Source organism: Oncorhynchus mykiss, chromosome 2 (assembly GCF_013265735.2).
Source record: "Oncorhynchus mykiss isolate Arlee chromosome 2, USDA_OmykA_1.1, whole genome shotgun sequence".
Classification (NCBI taxonomy): domain Eukaryota; kingdom Metazoa; phylum Chordata; class Actinopteri; order Salmoniformes; family Salmonidae; genus Oncorhynchus; species Oncorhynchus mykiss.
Window position 1 is genome coordinate 83,746,009 of NC_048566.1, and position 22,117 is coordinate 83,768,125.

The 22,117-nt window shown below is 44.2% G+C and overlaps 1 protein-coding gene and 1 non-coding gene across 2 annotated transcripts in view; both read right to left on the reverse strand.

Annotated features, from left to right (window-relative positions):
• LOC110497937 (zinc finger protein 536) overlaps window positions 1-22,117 on the reverse strand; it is a 41,626-nt gene that overhangs the window by 10,298 nt on the left and 9,211 nt on the right. The window contains exon 2 of the mRNA XM_021574419.2: window positions 6,137-7,980. Coding sequence (XP_021430094.2) covers window positions 6,137-7,769 — 1,633 coding nt within the window. The 5' untranslated portion in view covers window positions 7,770-7,980. The remainder of the gene's footprint in view (window positions 1-6,136; window positions 7,981-22,117) is intronic.
• Window positions 3,609-3,663, reverse strand: LOC118944150. Its single transcript, XR_005039459.1, has one exon. It is a non-coding gene; the product is annotated as a U7 small nuclear RNA (small nuclear RNA).

Consider the following 22,117-nt stretch of genomic DNA (forward strand, 5'->3'; position numbering starts at 1 on the left):
CACATCCATTGTCTTTAGTCACAAAAAAACGCCTGCTTAATGGCAGTATTTCAGATAGTTAGGCTGCGTTTACACAGGAAGCCCAATTCTGATCTTTTTTTCACTAATTTATATTTTGGCCAATCAGAACAAGAGTTGATGTGAAAAGATCACATGTGATTTGTCAAAAGACAAAATTTGCATAAAAAATATCAGAATTGGGCTGCCTTTGTAAACGCAGGCATAGATACACTGTCTAGCTCAATTAATCAGTGGTTTACATTACCATGAAATTACCGGCAGGTCTGAAATGCAAAAAAAAACAGACATATCTGACCTCATCTTTGGCCACTGTCTCTTTCAAAAACACATTTGCTCGCCAATATCTCCCAGAGCAGCGAAACAACAAAAAGACTCAAGCCCCGACTCATCTTCTGTCTTTGGATGCTTATCTTTCTGATTGCCTGGTTCATGCTAACTTAATCAGTTTTAGATTTACTTACACTGACGAGACCCACATTATGAGTAATTTTAGTGCTTAGATTTATCAACCAAACTCCAATTACTGTATCATTACAGGACCCTGCTTCTCTCACCTAACACAGACAATCAGATAATGAAGAGATGCATATGAGTTATCCAACCTGTGATTAGAAATGCAAAAGAAAACGTCTGATACTGTGCTGTGGCAAAGCATACAGCTGGTAGGGAAAGTGATTCATTTCATATGGAAATGCACTCTTTATTCAATCTGTTCACCACCCATGTAAACACACACACACATGTGCGCATATACACACACATGCACACACACACACATAATTGTTATATTGTAACAGTGTGCATGCAGTATAAACTAAAGCACCTAAATGACTAAACCTAGGCGGTTTACTTTAAGATGAAACCGCCTGAGAGGGATATTCACACCCAAGACTGCTGGGGAGAGAGAAAATAGGGGCACCAGATGTTCTTTGATGTTTATAATAGCATATTATTAATATTAATTAGACCACATCGTCAATGACGCATTTGGGACGTTTCCAAGTCAATTAAGCCAAATGGCATTCAGGAGACGTGGAACAATATTTCAAGGCAGGTGTTCACAACTCCCAGGGTAAATCTTTTTATCAGCAGCTAGGAAAACAAGCATTTTGAGCTTAGTTTGAGCCTCATACCTCATATCTGCAATAATAATTAAAAAGAGGATTAGGGGACAAAAAAATGAGATGGGGAAGTCAAGCCAACAGGTAATCCGGTTTATAAATCAGAAATCAGCAGTGTTCAAATCTACTTACGTATATAGGCCCAGTTTGTGTGTTGAAATAAAAACAGCCATGCTACAACTTAAAGGGATTGTTTAGCGAAATTACATATTTAAATGTTGTAAACATGTGCTTTTGCTGAACTATCCATTTAAGAATCATCAGATGCCAAGGGTTGTAGGAACTAGAAGTTAGAACGATTAAATAGTTACACTGATTTCTATCCCCCTAAACATGATCCTTCCTCGTCTCTCTGTAAGCACTCGTAACCTGTAACATCTGTACAGTAGAAGTAGTGTGAAGGCTGGAGAAGGAAACAAGGACTAAGTGAGGATGACATCATTACATGGTGTCTGCTCATTGACCTTGGGGTTAAGAGTTTGAATAGGACTAATGAATAACTGTCAGAGGATTTCAGGCATGTTTGTGTTCCCAATTTAAATCTGGACACTCTGGTGTCGGTCAGGGGCCTCTAACAAGCACATCATTATTCATGATCTAAGATTAGAATTACAGTCAGGAAGTTTTTTAATCTGTCTTGATTAGATTTTAAGAGCAGCATTTTCAACACTAGCTAGTAGCCATATGAGTAAAGAGACCATAATCTAACACGTCGACACTGTATCTATCGGTCACGCGGGGCTCAGTTGGTAGAGTATGGTGCTTGTAATGCCAGGTTTGTGGGCTCGATTCCCAAGGGGTCCAGAAGGGGGGGGGTATGAAAATGTATGTAAGTCGCTCTGGAAAAAAGCATCTACCAATTCACTAAAATGTAGCAGAGCAGTCACTAACTCTGAACTGTAGTCACTATCCATACTGGGAACAACAATATAATAACTTAATGACTTCTGTTTGGCTAGGAATAAAATCAGCCACTTGTTCAGGCGTAATCAATGTGTCTTAAACTGAAACATCTGGCAACAATGGTAATTCCTCACCATCTCCTGAGTTAAAACTACTCCAGCCCCTCTGTAATACAGGCACAGTAAACTTATCCCATTCCTAAAACCCCTCATCAAGACTTGCACTTAGTGCCTGTACGTTCTCCATATGTATAGGATTTACCTATCTGTCCCGCAGCAGACCTGTGTGTTGAGCTGGGGCCAGCAGCGTGTGATTGTGTTAATTAATCTGTCGTGGAGAGCAGCTGCAGAGGTCTCTGGGATATATTGTCAGAGCAAAACAATGCAGTGCTTAAGCCCCTGAGTGAGTCCTCCATTACACAGGAACAAGAGGAGGAGAGGCGAGCTGGGATCCATCATATAAAGAAGCACTGACGCCTGACCTTTAAAATGAATTAGTTTCCATGCTTAATATCGACTCAAATTACACTCTGATACCGAATGTGGCAGCCCAGAATTCATCCGATTCATTCTCAGCTAGCTTTTATAAACATATCCCTGCACTATCGGCTGGGTATATGGGCTGGGGACTGGGGAACAGGAGAAGCTGAAAAGTACCAATGATTGTAGCTGTTTTGTAAAGGGCTGGCAAGGATTAACCTTAAAATACTGGTATAAACATGTAAATACAAGTATAAGTAGACAATATGTCAACAAAACATTTAACAAGATTAGACCTGATCCATTTATCTCTTTTTCACGGTGCATCAAATCCTCCAAAACCGTGTCAGAGACGCTGACTCTCACCATGCCTGCTAGAAGATCAAACCTGGGTTCAAAGACTATTTGAAATCTTTCCAATACTTTGAGTGTTTACTTTAGTCTGCCTAGAGTGCTCCTGACCCTGTTGGGAGTTTGTACTTTTTTTATTGGTTCCAGTGCAACAAGAAAGCTCAACCAAGAACAGCTAAAGTATTTTAAAGAATTTCAAATCGTATTTTAGCCTAGCTTAAAGCATACATTTGACTCTTTTCCTCCCTAGCTTAGAATTTTGGATCTTCCACAGACGGAAGATCCAAAATTCTAAGCTAGGGAGGAAAAGAGTCAAATGTATGCTTTAAGCTAAAGGTCAGCAAAAACACTACAGTGGATACTGTAGTGTACTGTATCATTTACAGTTAACTATACAATAGTCAAATAAAACTGTAGTATATACTACAGTAATTAATGTAGTGTTTTTGCAGACTGTAGTATTTACTGTAGTGTTTTTGCGAACTGTACTCCCCTATAGTATTTTTGCAGACTGTAGTATTTACTGTAGTGTTTTTGCGAACTGTACTCCCGTATAGTATTTTTGCAGACTGTAGTATTTACTGTAGTGTTTTTGCGAACTGTACTCCCCTATAGTATTTTTGCAGACTGTAGTATTTACTGTAGTGTTTTTGCGAACTGCACTCCCCTATAGTATTTTTGCAGACTGTAGTATTTACTATAGTGTTTGTTTTAATATATTTGACATAGAAATGGAGGCTCTCTCTTTCAGAAAACCTACTGGAGAAATACTAAATGAGCTAATTTTCCATAATCTGTAGGTAGGTAGGTACAGTGCATTCAGAAAATATTCAGACCTCTTGAATTTTTCCACATTTTGTTACATTACAGCCTTATTCTAAAATTGTAAAAAAAATATTTAAAAAATATGCCCTTCCACTACATGCAATACCCTATAATGACAAAGCAAAAACAGGTTTGGAAAGTTTTGCAAATGTATTAAAAATACGTTGAAATATCACATTTACATAACTATTCAGACCCTTTACTCAGTACTTTGCTGGAGCACTTTTGGCAGAAATTACAGTGTCAAGTCTTCTTGGGTATGACGTAACAAGTTTGGCACAACTGTATTTGGGGAATTTCTCCCATTCTTCTCAGCAGACCCTCATAAGTTCTGTCAGGTTAGACGGGGAGCGTCACTGCACAGCTATTTTCAGGTCTCTCAAGAGATGTTTGATCGGGTTCAAGTCCGGGCTCTGGCTTGCCCACTTGAGGACATTCGGAGACTTGTCCCGAAGCCACTCCTACGTTGTCTTGGCTGTGTGCTTAGGGTCGTTGTCCTGTTGGAAGGTACACCTTCACCCCTCTCTGACATGCTGAGCACTCTGGAGCAGGTTTTCATCAAGGATCTCTCTGTACTTTTCTCCGTTCATCTTTGCCTCGATCCTGACTAGTCTCCCAGTCCCTGCTGCTGATCTGTGCCTCGACACAATCTTGTCTCTGCGCTCTACGGACAATTCCTTCGACCTCATGGCTTGGTTTTTTGCTCTGACATGCACTGTCAACTGAGGGACCTTATATAGACAGGTGTGTATCATGACACAAGGCGAGACCCAGATGCAGACACAGGAGGCAGATGGTTGGAGTCTTATAATGTTTAATAATCCAAAGGGGTAGGCAAGAGAATGGTAGTGGACAGGCAAAAGGTCAAAACCAGATCAGAGTCCAGGAGGTACAGAGTGGCAGAAAGGCTCGTGGTCAAAGCAGGCAGAATGTTCAGGCAGGCGGGTACAAAGTCCAGAAACAGGCAAGGGTCAAAACCGGGAGGACTAGAAAAAAGAGAACAGCAAAGGCAGGAGTACGGGGAAAAAAACGCTGGTTGACTTGAAACATACAAGATGAACTGGCACAGAGAGACAGGAAACACAGGGATAAATACACCGGGGAAAATAAGCGACACGTGGAGGGGGTAGAGACAATAACGAGGACAGGTGAAACAGATCAGGGTGTGACGTGTGCTTTTCCAAATTATGTCCAATCAATTGAATTTACCACAAGTGAACTCCAATCAAGTTGTAGAAACATCACAATAATGGATGATAATGGATAACAGGATGTGCCTGAGCTCAATTTCGAGTCTCATAACAAAGGGTCTGAATACTTATGTAATAAGGCATTTCTGTTTTGCATTTTTAATAAATCTGCAAACATTTCTAAAAACCTGTTTCTCACTCATGGATGGCACAAACTGAGATATGGGGGAGGGGAATGTGCAGAGTATATGCAAATTGAATACTGTAGTATTTACTGTAGTTAAAAAAGTTAGTGTTTTTTCAGACTGTAGTGTTTTTGCGGACATTACTGTAGTATTTACTACAGTGTTTTTATTGCTGATAATACTGCAGTATTTACTATAGTATTCTACAGTATACTACAACATTCTATAGTAAGTACTACACATGATTGAGGGATACTGCAGTGTGTAGAATAGCATTCTACAGTTTACTACAGTATTCTATAGTAACATTTAGTATTTCTCCATGTGAGGCAGCTATTTAGAATCCAGACAATGTGTTAACAGGATGCTATGACAAGAAAAGCATGCGCCCAGGGAGTCAAATCATCAAAATCACCAGGTAGAACAGAAGACTATAAATAAAAATACCAGGTGGTATATATCAAATCATTAAAAACACCAGATGGCATGCATTAACATCTTGTGCCCCATAGGCAAGGGTTGGGGTGGCGATGGGACTGATATAAAATAATGGAGGCTAATTATCTGTAGCATTCAACATGACAGCATTAAAGTTAATAAGAAAAGAAAGGCCTTTATCCAAGCAACAAATATAACCGATTATATTTGTTGCTTGGATATGCTGATCTACTGACCCTGTGCTTCAAGGCAAGTCCACCTGAGTACATTAGTGAAGTTTAGCCAAATGCATAGTTTTATCTCCTGATGGAACAGCATGGTTCTATTCCATGCTAGTCTGTGCATGGGAGGGATAGCAAATTGTTTACATCTGAAACTAATGGCATATTTATGGAAGTTCTCAAACATCCTATCGATATAAATGTGCCCAAGTCATCATGTGCTGGTCATCCATTTGACCTTGACCATGGATCTGAGGATACATCAATTACTGTAGAATATTGACCATAGAATATAGAATACACCTATTAGATGGACCTATGATACATAATTGAGAAAACTGGAAACAACAATATATAAAACAATATGCAACCATTGAGTTGTAAGGAAAGACGGTTATGTACCTGAGACTGAGGAGGGTAGGCTGCTGTTATCCTGGGTACTGCCAGTCTGAGAGAGGCCTGGTCCTATAGAGCTCTCCTCCAAGATATGGCTCAGTCCTGGGCTACTACTCCTACTAATAGCCTGGGTGTCTGGATTGCACACAGGCGCTCGTCGCTCATCTGACACCCTCCACCCAGCCTGGTAGGCCCGCTGCTGTTCTTTAGCTGTGTATAGGTCCACCTGATCTACAGCCAGTCCTGGTACTATGACCTGCCAGCCTGGGTAGCTCTTGAGGTCGTTTCTCTCATTGGCAGGAGCTTGTGGTTGATACTCCACATTGCTCGAACTCAGGGGAGGCACCAGATGATTCAAACCCAACAGAGAGTGATTATTATCACCCTCTGTCGGTGAATCGTGTCCTGGTGCCAGCATGTTACCCAGCATCTCCTTCACCTTCATCCCGATGCCTGCTGTGGCAAGGATCTGCTGGAACTCCGACTGGCCCGCTTTCTCTGCAGAGAGGAACCTGCTGTGGAGGCTTGAGATGTACTGGGAGTAGAGGTTTGTGTAGTGGGCGTCCTGGGATACTCTAGCCATGCTAACAGATACCTGAGGGTCAGCAGGAAGCTGCTTGGTCTTAGCAGACAGCTTGTTGAGGTGGACCTTCATGTGGTTCTTGAGGAACCAGGGTTCTTTGAAGCGCCGGCTACAGATCTGGCAGCAGTGCTCGAATGAGTCCTTGTGCTTCCGCATGTGTCCCTTGAGGAACCAGGCCTGGCTGAAGGTCTGACCACACACCTTGCAGGGGAACTCCCCACCAGGGGGCTTCAAGCCCCGACCACTGCCCACCGCGGAACTCTGACTCTGGGCTGACATGGAGGTGATGTGGGCCGTCTCCACGTGGCTGATGAGCTCCTCCTCCTGGGAGGCCGCATACTCACACAGGGTGCACTTGTATGGCTTGTGGAGGATACGGATGTGGCGCTCCAGCTCCTGCTGCTTCCTGAACTTTCCTTTGCAGAAGGAGCAGCGGAACCCTGCGGAAGGCTGAGCCTGTGTGTGATCCTCCTGGCCTGTGGTGGTCATCTTGGGGGAGACAGATGGCAGTGAAAGGGTCTCCACAGGGCCAGGGCCTGTGCAAGTCAAGGGGAGCTGGGTGGTGGTAGAAGCAGGCTGGGGCTGCTGGAGCTGGGGATTGGGGATGTGGGGTAGTGGTGGCTGGGTCAGATGACCTATACCACCCCTGATGTGCCTGTCCCTCAGGATGGCCCTCTCCTCCAGCTCGTGGAGCAGCCTGTTCTCCTCTCTGATCCGGCCACGACCTTTCCCAAGGTTTCCCTGCTTGTGAGTGCGTAAGTGGATCTTGAGGTTGCCCTTCTGCGCTGCCCTGTGTTCACAGTAAGGGCACTTAAAGGGCTTCTCGCCTGTGTGCGTGCGCATGTGCAGTGACAAGATGCTGTTGAAGCGGAAGCGTTTGCCACACAGTGGGCACGGGTACTTCCTGTTCTTGTGCGTGTCTTCCTGGGTGACGTTGACATGGGTCATGTGACCCTGGTTCTGTACCCTCAGGAACTGTGGAAGGTGATCCACCCTCCCATTGATGCCATTTAGAACCCTGGCTGAATCCACCAGCTGATTGGCTAGCAGTGCCATCTGGCCCCTTAAGTGTGACTGCCCTCGTCCAATGGCGTGGTGGCTTTCTATACTCAGGGATCTGTGGACTGTTACAGTGTGGAGGTCAGGGATTGGATGTCCCAGAGTCCTTCAGAAGGTTCTGCTTGTGGTTGATGGTATAGCAACCTTTGACACCTTTTCCTCAGAGAGGGGAGTTGGAGACACCTTCGCATATAATAGAGACTTCCACCTAAAAGACAGAAAGGAAAAAGACACATAAGGCATGCACATGAACAATTAGTGCAATAGAGCCCTCATATTACGTACATTTAAAGAAAACTCAAAGTAAAAAATATGAAATATTCAACAACAACAACAAAAAGATTAGATGGAAATGTCCCAGTAAACTTTCAGTGCCTTCGGAAACTATTCAGACCTCTTGAATTTTTCCACATTTTGTTACGTTACAGCCTTATTCTAAAGTTCATTCAATAGTTTTTTCCCCCATCATCAATCTACACACAATCGAGTGTTCTTGGGTATGACGCTACAAGCTTGGCACACCTGTGTTTGTTTTTTCCCTCCCATTCTTCTTTGCAGATCCTCTTAAGCTCCTGCATTGTGGCTGTGTGCACAAGATGGTGAGGATAGAGAGGCAGCATCGCTTAAGTCCTTACGAAACTGTGCAGTATTTCGTTTTTTAATCTATTATTTCTTACATTGTTAGCCCAGAAAACCTTAAGTGTTATTACATACAGCTGGGAAGAACTATTGGATATCAGTGAGATGTCAACTTACCAGCACAACGGCCAGGAATACAACTTTCCCAAAGCGGATCCTTTGTCTACACCTCCCAGGGCATTTGAACTGATTCCAGAGGCCGACCCAAAACAACGGAGTCGGAGGAGAGGGTGCCGGAACGGTCTTCTAGTAAGGCTTCGGATGAGCGCACATCACCCACTGCTTCTGAGTATATAACTCGCTAATGTCCAGGGCAAGAGTTGCTTTCCAAAGAGATATACCCGGGATTGTAACATACTCTGTTTCACAGAGACATGGCTAGCTGGGGACATGCTGTCAGAGTCCGTACAGTACATTGCGCCTACAGAAACAAACATCTCTCTGGTAAGAAGAAGGGCATGGATGTATGTTTCATGATTAACGACTCATGGTGTAATTGTAACATTCAAGAACTCAAGTCCTTTTGTTCACCTGACTTATAATTCCTCACAATCAAATGCCGGTTATCGTCACAGCCGTGTATATCACCCTGCAAGCGGATACCAAGACGGCCATCAAGGAACTTCACTGGACTTTATGCAAACTGGAAACCATATATCCTGAGGATGCATTTATTGTAGCTGGGGATTTTAACAAAGCTAATCTGAGAACATGGCTATCTAAATTCTATCAGCATATTGATTGCAGTACATGAGTGAGTAACACACTCGACCATTGCTACTCTAACTTCCACAATGCATACAAGGCCCTGCCCTCCTTTTGGCAAATCTGACCATGACTCCATCTTGTTGCTCCCCTCCTATAGGCAGAAACTAAAACAGGAAGATTCCACGCTTCGGATTCCACGCTTCAAGATTGCTTTGATCACGTCAACTGGGATATGTTCCGGGTAGCCTCAGACAATAACCTTAACATATACACTGACTCGGTGAGCGAGTTTATAAGGAAGTGTATAGGAGATGTTATACCCACTGTGACTATAAAAACATTCCCAAACCAGAAAAAGTGGATTGATGGCAGCATTCACATTAAACTGAAAGCGCGAACCGCCACATTTATTCATGGCAAGGCGACTGGAAACATGACCGAATATAAACAGTGTAGTTATTCCCTCAGTAAGGCAATCAAACAAGCAAAGCGTTATTATAGAGACAAAGTGTAGTCGCAATTCAACGGCTCAGACACGAGACATATGTGGCAGGGTCTATAGACAATCACTGATTACAAAAAGAAAACCAGCCCCGTTGCGGACATCGACGTCTAGCTCCCAGACAAATGAAGTGTTATTACATACAGCTGGGAAGAACTATTGGATATCCGTGAGATGTCAACTTACCAGCACAACCAGCACTACGGCCAGGAATACAACTTTCCCAAAGCGGATCTTTTGTCTACACCTCCCAGGGCATTTGAACTGATTCCAGAGGCCGACCCAAAACAACGGAGTCGGAGGAGAGGGTGCCGGAACGGTCTTCTAGTAAGGCTTCGGATGAGCGCACATCACCCACTGCTTCCGAGTATATAACTCGCTAATGTCCAGGGCAAGAGTTGCTTTCCAAAGAGATATACCCGGGATTGTAACATACTCTGTTTCACAGAGACATGGCTAGCTGGGGACATGCTGTCAGAGTCCGTACAGCACATCGTGCCTACAGGAACAATAATCTCTCTGGTAAGAAGAAGGGCATGGATGTATGTTTCATGATTAACGACTCATGGTGTAATTGTAACATACAAGAACTCAAGTCCTTTTGTTCACCTGACCTATAATTCCTCACAATCAAATGCCGGTTATCATCACAGCCGTGTATATCACCCTGCAAGCGGATACCAAGACGGCCATCAAGGAACTTCACTGGACTTTATGCAAACTGAAAACCAAAAAGAAAACCAGCCCCGTTGCAGACATCGACGTCTAGCTCCCAAACAAATTAAACAACTTCTTTGCGCGCTTTGAGGACAATACAGTGCTACCGACACGGCCCGCTACCAAAGACTGTGGGCTCTCCTTCTCCGTGGCCGACGTGAGTAAAACATTTAAACATGTTAGCCCTCGCAAGGCTGCCGGCCCAGACGGCATCCCTAGCCGCGTCCTCAGAGCATGCGCAGACTAGCTGGCTGGTGTGTTTATGGACATATTCAATCAATCCCTATCCCAGTCTGCTATCCCCACATCCTTCAAGATGTTTGTTCCTGTTCCCAAGAAAGCTAAGGTAACTGAACTAAATTACCATCAGCGAAGTTGCACTCACCGTAGCACTCACTTCTTTCATCGTGAAGTGCTTTGAGAGAATAGTCAAGGATCAAATCACCTCCACCTTACCTGACACCCTAGACCCACTCCAATTTGCTTACCGCCCCAATAGGTCCACAGACGATGCAATCGCCATCACACTACACACTGCCCTATCCCATCTGGACAAGAGGAATACCTATGTAAGAATACTGTTCATTGACTACAGCTCAGCATTCAACACCATAGTACCCTCCAAACTCATCATTAAGCTTGAGACCCTGAGTCTCGACCCCACCCTGTGCAACTAGGTCCTGGACTTCCTAATGTGCCGCCCCCAGGCGGTGAAGGTAGGAAACAACATCCCAACTTCGCTGATCCTCAACACTGGGGCCCCACAAGGGTGCATTCTCAGCCCTCTCCTGTACTCCATGTTCACCCATGACTGTGTAGCTATGCACGCCTCCAACTCAATCATCAAGTTTGCAGACGACACTACAGTGGTAGGCTTGATTACCAACAACGACGAGACAGCCTATAGGGAGGAAGTGAGGGCCCTTGGAGTGTGATGTCAGGAAAATAACCTCTCACTAATCTTCAGCAAAACAAAAGACATGATCGTGGACTTCAGGAAACAGCAAAGGGAGCCCCCCCCCCCCCCCCCCCCCCACCCCTCCCCCACCTATCCACATCGATGGGACAGCAGTGGAGAAGGTGGAAAGTTTTAAGTTCCTCAACAAACTGAAATGGTCCACACACACAGACAGTGTGGCTAAGAAGCCGCAACAACCCTCACTGACTTTTACAGGTGCACAAATGAGAGCATCCTGTCGAGCTGTATCACAGCCTGGTACAGCAATGGCACTGCCCACAAACACAGGGCTTTCCAGAGGGTGGTGCGGTCTACACAATGCATCAACGAGGCAAACTACCTGCCCTCCAGGACACCTAAAACACCCGATGTCACAAAAAGGCAAAAAAGATCATCAAGGCCAATAATCACCCGAGCCACTACCTGTTCACCTCACTTCCATCCAGAAGGCGAGGTCAGTACAGGTGCATCAGAGCTGGGACAGAGAGATTGAATAACAGCTTCTATCTTAAGGCGATCAGATTGTTAAACAGCCACCACGAGCACAGAGAGGTGGCTGCCTACCTACAGACTTGATATCATTGGCCTCTTGAATAAATGGAACACTAGTCACTTTAATAATGCCACTTTAAGAATGTTTACATATCTCTCATTACTCATCTCACATGTACAGCTGAAGTCGGAAGTTTACATACACTTAGGTTGGAGTCATTAAAACTTGTTTTTCAACCACTCCACAAATTTCTTGTTAACAAACTACAGTTTTGGCAAGTTTTTTTAGGGCCTCTACTTCGTGCATGACACAAGTAATTTTTCCAACAACTGTTTACAGACAGATTATTTAACTTATAATTCACTGTATTACAATTCCAGTAGGTCAGAAGTTTACATACACTAAGTTGACTGTGCCTTTAAACAGCTTGAAAAATTCCCCAAAATTATGTCATGGCTTTAGAAGCTTCTGATAGGCTGACTGACATCATATAAGCCAATTGGAGGTGTACCTGTGGATGTATTTCAAGGCCTACCTTCAAACTCAGTGCCTCTTTGCTTGACATCATGGAAAAATCCAAAGAAATCAGCAAAATTGTAGACCTCCACAAGTCTGGTTCATCCTTGGGAGCAATTTCCAAACGCCTGAAGGTACCACGTTCATCTGTACAAACAATAGTAAGCAAGTATAAACACCATGGGACCACACAGCCGTCATACAGCTCAGGAAGGAGATGCGTTCTGTCTCCTAGATATGAACGTACTTTGGTGCGAAAAGTGCAAATCAATCCCAGAACAACAGCAAATTACCTTATTAAGATGCTGGAGGAAACAGGTACAAAAGTATATATAACCACAGTAAAACAAGTCCTCTATCGACATAACCTGAAAGGCTGCTCAGCAAGGAAGAAAACCGCCATAGAAAAAGCCAGACTACGGTTTGCAACTGCCCATGGGGACAAAGATTGTACTTTTTGGAGAAATGTCCTCTGGTCTGATGAAACAAAAATAGAACTGTTTGGCCATAATGACCATCGTTATGTTTGGATGAAAAAGGGGGAAGCCTGCAAGCCGAAGAACACCATCCCAAACGTGAAGCACGGGGGATGCAGTATCATGTTGTGGGGTTGCTTGGCTGCAGGAGGGAATGGTGCACTTCACAATATAGATGGCATCATAAGGTGGGAAAATTACGCACAATTGGCCTAGCGTCGTCCGGGTTAGGGAGGGTTTGTCGGTAGGGATATCCTTGTCTCATCGCGCACTACTGACTCCTGTGGTGGGCTGGGCGCAGTGCACGCTAACCAGGTCGCCAGGTGCACAGTGTTTCCTCCGACACATTGGTGCGGCTGGCTTCCGGGTTGGATGCGCCCTGTGTTAAGAAGCAGTGCGGCTTGGTTGAGTTGTGTTTCGGAGGACGCATGGCTTTCAACCTTCGTCTCTCCCGAGCCCGTATGGGAGTTGTAGCGATGAGAAAAGATAGTAACTACTAACAATTGGATACCACGAAATTGGGGAGAAAAGGGGGTGAAAAAATAAAATAAAATAAATAAATGTCAAAGACTTCAGTCACCCAAGTCATAGACTGTTCTCTCTGCTACCGCACGACAAGTGGTACCGGAGCGCCAAGTCTAGGTCCAAAAGGCTCCTTAGAAGCTTCTACCCCCAAGCCCCAAGCCATAAGACTGCTGAACAATTGGACTATTTTCATTGACCCCCCCCACCCCATTTATTTTACAGTGCTGCTACTCGCTGTTTATGCTACACTACATGCTGCACATTGACTCGGTACCGGTACCTCCTGTCTACCTCATTATTGCTATTTTATTGTGTTACTTTTTATTAGATTTTTTACTTTAGTTAATTTGGTAAATATTTTCGTAACTCTATTTCTTGGCCTGCATTTCTTGGCCTGTTTATTAAGGGCTTGTAAGTAAGAAGTTCACATAATAAAACACCTGTTGTATTCGGCACATGTGACAATTACAATTGTATTTGATTTGATTTGAATTCCTTCGACCTCATGGATTGGTTTTTGCTCTGACATGCACTGTCAACTGAAGGGACCTTATGTTATGACAGGTGTTCCTTTCCAAATCGTGTTCAATGAATTGAATTTACCACAGGTGGACTCAAATCAAGTTGTAGAAACATCTCAAGAATGATCAATGGAAAGAGGACGCACCTGTGCTCAATTCCGAGTCTCATAGCAAAGGGTCTGAATACTTATGTAAAGGTATTTCTGTTTTTTGGGGGGGTGCACACGGGGAGGAATGAGCCAGAGATGGTCAGGGAGTCGAAGGAGGAACTCAATGAAAGATTCCGGAGAGAGGTGGTGGCGATGAGAGTGCTGCAGAGTGGGCGTGTTGAGGAGAGTGACACCAGTCCCGTGTCATCTGCACCAGTTTCACGCATCTGGCCTCCAGTGCACCTCCCCAGTCCGGTACGTCCTGTGTCTCCTCCACGCACTCGCCCTGAAGTGTGTGTCACCGTTCCGGTACAACTTGTGCCGGTTCTACGCACCAGGTCTCCAGTGCGCCTCCACAGCACAGTACGTCCTGTGCCAGCTCCTCGCACTCGCCGTGCGAAGTATGTCATTGTTCCGGTACAATTTGTGCTGGTTCTACGCACCAGGCCTCCAGTGCGCCTCCACAGCACAGTACGTTCTGTGCCAGCTCCCCGCACTCGCCGTGCTGAGTCTGTCACCTGTCCGGGACAATTTGTGCTGGCTCTATGCACTAGACCTTCAGTACACCTCCACAGTCCGGTACATCTTGTGCCTGCTCCTCGCACTCGCCCTGAAGATCGTGTCACCAGTCCGTGCAATCTGTACCGACCCCACGCATCAGGCCTCCAGTGCGCCTCCACAGTCCGGAGCTTCCCGGCGACGGTCCACAGTCCGGAGCCTCCCGACGACGGTCCACAGTCCAGAGCCTCCCTATGACGGTCCACAGTCCGGAACCTTCTATGACGGTCCACAGGCCAGAGCCCTCCTTTGCGCCGATGCCCAGTCCAGGCACGTCGTCCAGTCCCGCTCCATGGCAGGAGCCTCCCTCTGCGCCGATGCCCAGTCCAGGCACGTCGTCCAGTCCCGCTCCATGGCAGGAGCCTCCCTCTGCGCCGATGCCCAGTCCAGGCACGTTGTCCAGTCCCGCTCCAGGTTAGGAGCCTTCCTCTGCGCCGGTGCCCGGTCCAGGCACAGCGTCCAGTCCCGCTCCATGGCAGGAGCCTCCCTCTGCGCCGATGCCCAGTCCAGGCACGGTGTCCAGTCCCGGTCCAGGTTAGGAGCCTTCCTCTAGGCCGGAGCCCGGTCCAGGCACGGCATCCAGTCCCACTCCATGGCAGGAGTCTTCCTCTGCGCCGGTGTCAGTCCAGGCATGGCGTCCAGTCCCGCTCCAAGGCCGGAGCCCTCTTTGTCGCCGGTATCCAGTCCGGGTGTGGCGTTCAACACAGCTCCATGGCCGGGACCCTCCTCTGCGCCGAGGCCCAGTTGTTTGTTTCTTTTTTTGTTTTGTAAGTTTCACGAAATTAAGATGTGGAACCCAGATCAAGCTGCATGTTGGTCCGAGAATATTTCCAACGATGATTGTGACAATTTAATCAATTTTAGAATAACGCTGTAACTTTAAAAAATGGGCAAAAGGTCAAGGGGTCTGAATACTTTCCGAAGGCACTCTATCTGACAAATCAAATATGTACGTTGTTAACATGCTTTGATAATTTTTGCATGGAACTAATGCACCTGAAATAGGTCATCAAGCAGAGTAAAACAAATGCTGCGTGTCTCTTCTTCCTGTCTTTAGTATATTTTTGGTCTCAGCTTATTGTTGAAGGATGCTAAAATGCTGATTACTTCTAACCACAGTCTTCCTCTCCATATATCTACTCTACTATGATGATACTCTACCTATCTATCTGCTACTATGATCTCCTTTTAGACGGACAGTAAGTAGCTACAATGCTTAACAGTCTTTGCTGCAGGTCCAGTGGTTCCTTTGAAACAACCCTCTGTGCTCAACATAAGTAACGAGGGAACTTGGTAACTTTAAGAAACGGGTACAAATAAAAGTTCAAGGAGAAGAAATCTAAAAATCTGTTCAAATGGAATTTAAACATAACCTCCTCTCCTCTTCTCCACCCACTCACTCTCCATTGCTCTATACTAACAAACAAAGAGGCAAATTCTCAACACTCTACAATGGTAGAGGTCACATATTAGAACATACAGTGCTTTAGTGCAGTACCAAAGGGCATGGAACAAAGCATGCATTGTCCACACAGAATTAACACAGGCTTACATCATCTAGGGCTCAAACCTCAGTAATGAAAAGGATGTATATTGTAACACACAGATAAAGAGCTACCCTGCGAGCTTAAGTCCAAACAGTACTCTGTTCCCATGTCTGATCTACAGTACCAGTCAAAGGTTTGGACAAACCTACTCATTCAAGGGTTTTTCTTTATTTTTACTATTTTCTACATTGTAGAAATATAGTGAAGACATCAAAACTATGAAATAACACATATGGAATCATGTTATAACCAAACAAGTGTTAAACAAATCAAAATATATTTTATATTTGAGATTCTTCAAATAGCCACCCTTTGCCTTGATGACAGCTTTGCACACTCTTGGCATTCTCTTAACCAGCAGTTAGGAAAGCTAGCTTTTCAAACAGAAATTTGCATCCTGTAGCTCTAACTCACTGTAAAGTTCATGGAGAATAAGAGCACCTCCTCCCAGCTGCCCAATGCACTGAGGCTAGGAAACACTGTCACCACCGATAAATCCACAATAATCGAGAATTTCAATAAGCATTTCTCTACGTCTAGCCATGCTTTCCTCCTAGCTACCCCATCCCCAGCCAACAGCTCCGCACCCCCCTCAGCTACTTGCCCAAGCCTCCTGAGCTTCTCCTTCACCCAAATCCAGATAGCAGATGTTCTGAAAGAGCTGAAAACCTGGACCCGTACAAATCAGCTGGGCTAGACAATCTGGATCCTCTCTTTCTAAAATTATCCCCTCCATTGTTACAACCCCTATTACCAGTCTGTTAGAGCTCTCTTTCCTATTGTCCGAGATTCCTAAAGATTGGAAAGCTGCCGCGGTCATCACCCTCTTCAAAGCGGTTGACCCTCTAGACCCAAACCGTTATAGACCTATATCCATCCTGCCCTGCAGTTCTACCATTTCGAATCCAACAGTACCTTCTCCGCTGTGCAATCCGGTTTCCGAGCTGGTCACGGGTGCACCTTAGCCAAGCTCAAGGTACTAAAGGATATCATTAGCGCCATTAATAAAAGACAGTACTGTGCACCCGTCTTCATCAACTTGGCCAAGGCTTTCGACTCTGTCAATCACCTTATTCTTAGACTCAACAGCCTTGGTTTCTCAAATGACTGCCTCGCCTGGTTCACCAACTACTTCTCAGATAGAGTTCAGTGTGTCAAATTGGAGGGCCTGTTGTCCGGACCTCTGGCAATCTCTATGGGGGCACCACAGGGTTCAATTCTCAGGCCGACTCTTTTCTCTGTATATAACAACGGTGTCGCTCTTGCTGCGGGTGATTCCTTGATCCACCTCTGTGCAGACAACACCATTCTGTATACATCTGGCCCTTCTTTGGACACTGTGTTAACAAACCTCCAAATGAGCTTCAATGCCATACAACACTCCTTCCGTGGCCTCCAACTGCTCTTAAACGCTAGTTAAACTAAATGGAATTCTCTACAACAGATTACTGCCGCACCCGGCCGCCTGACTAGCGTCACTACTCTGGATGGTTCTGACTTAGAATATATGGACAACTACAAATACCTAGGTGTCTGGCTAGACTGTCAACTCTACTTCCAGACTCATATTAAGCATCTCCAATCCAAAATTAAATCTAGAATCGGCTTCCTCTTTTGCAACAAAGCCTCCTTCACTGACTCTGCCAAACATACCCTCGTAAAACTGACTATCCTACCGATTCTCAACTTCGGCGATGTCATTTATAGCCTCCAACACTCTACTCAGCAAATTGGATGCAGTCTATCACAGTGCCATCCGTTTTGTCACCAAAGCCCCATATACCACCCACCACTGCGACCTGTATGTTCCTGTCGGCTGGCCCTCGCTACATATTCGTCGCCAAACCCACTGGCTTTAGGTCATCTATAAGTCTTTGCTAGGTAAAGCTCCTCCTTATCTCAGCTTACTGGTCACCATAACAACACTCACCCGTAGCACGCGCTCCAGCAGGTACAGTGCCTTGCGAAAGTATTCGGCCCCCTTGAACTTTGAGACCTTTTGCCACATTTCAGGCTTCAAACATAAAGATATAAAACTGTATTTTTTTGTGAAGAATCAACAACAAGTGGGACACAATCACGAAGTGGAACGACATTTGTTGAATATTTCAAACTTTTTTAACAAATCAAAAACTGAAAAATTGGGCATGCAAAATTATTCAGGCCCCTTAAATTAATACTTTGTAGCGCCACCTTTTGCTGCGATTACATAATCTACTTTATGTTTGAAGCCTGTGGCAAAAGGTCGCAAAGTTCAAGGGGGCCGAATACTTTCGCAAGGCACTGTATATCTCACTGGTCATTCCCAAAGCCAACACCTCTTTGGCCACCTTTCCTTCTGCCAAAGACTGGAACGAATTGCAAAAATCGTTGAAGTTGGGGACTTATATCTCCCTCACTAACTAAGCATCAGCTATCTGAGCAGCTTACTGATCGCTGCAGCTGTACACAGCCCATCTGTAAATAGCCCATCCAACTACCTACCTCATCCCCATATTGTTTTTATTTACATTTTTGCTCTTTACACACCAGTATTTCTACATGCACATCATCATCGCACATCTATCACTCCAGTGTTAAATTGCTAAATTGTAATTACTTTGCTACTATGGCCTATTTATTGCCTAACCTCCTTACTCCATTTGCACACACTGTATATAGATTTTTATATTGTGTTATTTACTGTACTTTTGTTTACCCATGTGTAACTCTGTGTTGTATGTGTCACACTGCTTTGCTTTATCTTGGCCAGGTCGCAGTTGTAAATGAGAACTTGTTCTCAACTAGCTTACCTGGTTAAATAAAGGTGAAATAAAAACAAATGTAAAAAGGGCTTGTATTCATAAAGAGTGCTGGTATAGGATTAGTTTAGCTTTTTAGATTATAATGAATAAAACATTATATGGACAGCGGGGGACTTGATCCCAGATCAGAAATCTTACTCACATTTTGAATACATGCCCTTAAATATACAACCTAATCCTCCTGAAGCTAAGCATATTTGACAGGTGTGAGAGAAACATTGAAAGTTATCCACCACTTGTTTAAGGTGTTGTTCTGATCATCTAAGTGTGTAATCACAAGGCTTAGAACCATGATCAGGTGCTAGTTAATATGGCAGGCTGGGTGGTGGAGGAGGAAGCCGGTTGCTAGGGAAGCTAATAGGCAGACCTGTCAGGTACCATCTTTCAGAGTGAAGTACACTCTTCCAGGGGGAGATTGAGAAAGAGGGTGATTGTATAAAGCCTCGTGTCACATGATTGGGCTCCCCAGATGTGGCCATATACATGCTAATGCTATGTATTTTGATTATTCATTGTTGGGTGGGTTTGCTCATTGACCAACTGCCCATATCAACCATTTAACAGTCCTAGAGCATTGGACAGATATCCAACAGACATTGGACAGATATAAAACCAATTGTAAACAAGATTCTGATTCCAGCATGTTCTAATTTCAAGTATGGGTATGGTTTTTGATGCAATGTTGCACCTTTTCAGCAGTGCAACTGTGGTAAAAGAAAATACCACACATTTGCTGAGCCTGCAATTGCTTTTCATACACAACTAACAGCGACCTAAGCCAAGTCCAATACCGACATAATACCACAGTAATGTTGTGACCTATATACTAAAGTCATTTTACATAAACAAAGAGCAAAGAAAACTGCAGATACAGTAGTTGGCCCACATGACTGAATAACCCAGATTCCTTGGTTAGCCTTGTGTCATCATGATCACCAAAGAAATCATGTTCTCAATCCTTGAAGTGAAATGTCACATTTAAAACTTCTATGGACATAAAAAGTTCTCAAAATATCTTAAATTAGTCATTTAAAAAATGTAGCTCAAGTATAAAATTCTACATTTTAAAAATCTAAGTATAGGCACTCTGCTTATCCACATATACATTTTAGTCATTTAGCAGATGCTCTTATCCAGATTGACTAGGGTTAAGTGCCTTGCTCAAGGGCGCATTGTCAGATTTTTCACCTAGTCTCCGGCTTTCAAACCAGCAACCTTAACTGGCCGTTACTGGTCCAACGCTGTTAACCTCTAGGCTACCTGCCGCCCCACCCAGCCTGTGGATTGTCAAACTGTGGATGAAGTCCTTTTACTAAAGCAGAGGGTAGACATACTGATAATGCACCCTGACCACCCCACCATGGCTTATACAGCCCTAGACAGAGGATAACACAAATATACACACAGCTCTTTTGACAAGGGGATTAATGAGAACCTATAGCTTCGCTGTAGGCATCCTGAAACCCTGAGACAGAACGGCCTAACCAGCCCCACTCCTTACTGGACCACTACGGTGCATAGAAAGAGCACACATTTTTGCAACCCTTCTCATGAGTAGTCTCTTTCTGCACACGTGAGCAATAGAGAAGATTCATAAAGGCACATGCATTTATTGTGTATGTACCACTCTTTTGGTGGAAAATATCAACATTTCATGTAGCTTATTCTAGCAAACAATATATAAATTGTCAAATAAAGGAGGCAGAGGCAAACAATGCCTTCATTCCCAAAAATGCAAGACAGTGAGACAGGGATCATGGTGATCTGTTTTGGCATGACAATCACACACTGTGTGATTTGAGCTACACACGTTTAACATGGCTTTGACTCAGTGTGTGCACACATGAGGCATGTGTACACAGCACCATCAGGAAACACACACACTGATATTAAATCACTACTGTGTAAACAGTTGCTCTTGTTTGCACAGACCAACTGTTCATTCTGGACACAAACAAAGCTCTGGCTTATATCACGGGAAGTGTTGGACAGACAGGGAGGGGATGTCTTGCACATGAGCAGTGCATCAGTGTATCCACATGGTGTATTCCTCTTCAGATGGTTAGACTCTGCAGGGGAGCAGCACTCTCCAACCATCTCCAACGCAGCTCAGAACAGCATCAGTCCAGATACCGTGGCCAAATCCTTCACGCTCACCAACCACCATGTCATTTCACAAGGACATCCTCCATAGTGTTCTCTTCAGAAAGTGAACTCCATTTATAGTGAATGTGGGTTTTAGTGATCAACCACTTACAGTGATCAAATTTTCCTACACGGATGTGATCACTATAAAAGAAGCACACACTGAACTTGAAATACTGTAATATGAATGCTCTGAACAGATTCTAGTCAGTGTACCTGATGTTTTACTTTACACTTTCTGATTTAGTACACATAATGATGTCTAACTTGGCACTGATTTGATATCAACTGTGATACATAATACAGTGCACCATAAGACTCCAAGAAGGAGGCGCTGACAGCAGTTTACACAGCAGTTCTCAGAAGCACTAGAACAAAAGTAATTAACCGAGTCATCACAAAATCACAGCAGGCCTACTTATCTCAAAACAAAACATCCACCATTAGACTATGGTGTAGCAGTTGTAATTATAAAATGACTTATTTTACAATACTGGCTAAGTAGTTTACATACTGTCATCATAGTGACCAAATCATATTTTCATAATTTCACTGATTGAGCTCATCAACCCAGTAGGATCTCTGTGTTGTGCTTGTTGTGCTCAGGGAACAACTGGGCTCAGAGAATTAGCCTTTATTTTAGCAAACATTATTACATGTACCCTTCTACTGCTGCCATGAGGCTAACTTCTCATTTTACTTTATTGTGCTAATTTGTGCATTAGATAGATCACACACACAAAAAAACATGGGCGTGTCAATATTTACGATTGAGATTTTAGAGATTGTGGTCCGCACGTTTAGCTATTAAGCTCCACCTTCACTGTGGAGTATAAACACATTGCAGTGTGGCTAAGTAGAATGGATGTAACCAGCATTTCCAGATTTCAGGTTAAACTTTTCCTCGGTGCACTATGACAATGACCTTACACTTTGGTCAAGCTTGATTCATTGAATAACAGTAAGGGCCATTTGTTGCAAAGGATTTTCTTCATGCATATTTGGCCATACATAATCTCCAGTCTAGACTGCCTGTCACCTTGCGTTCCTAAAGTGAAGTCATTTTTCTCTCATGGTCCTATGAGGC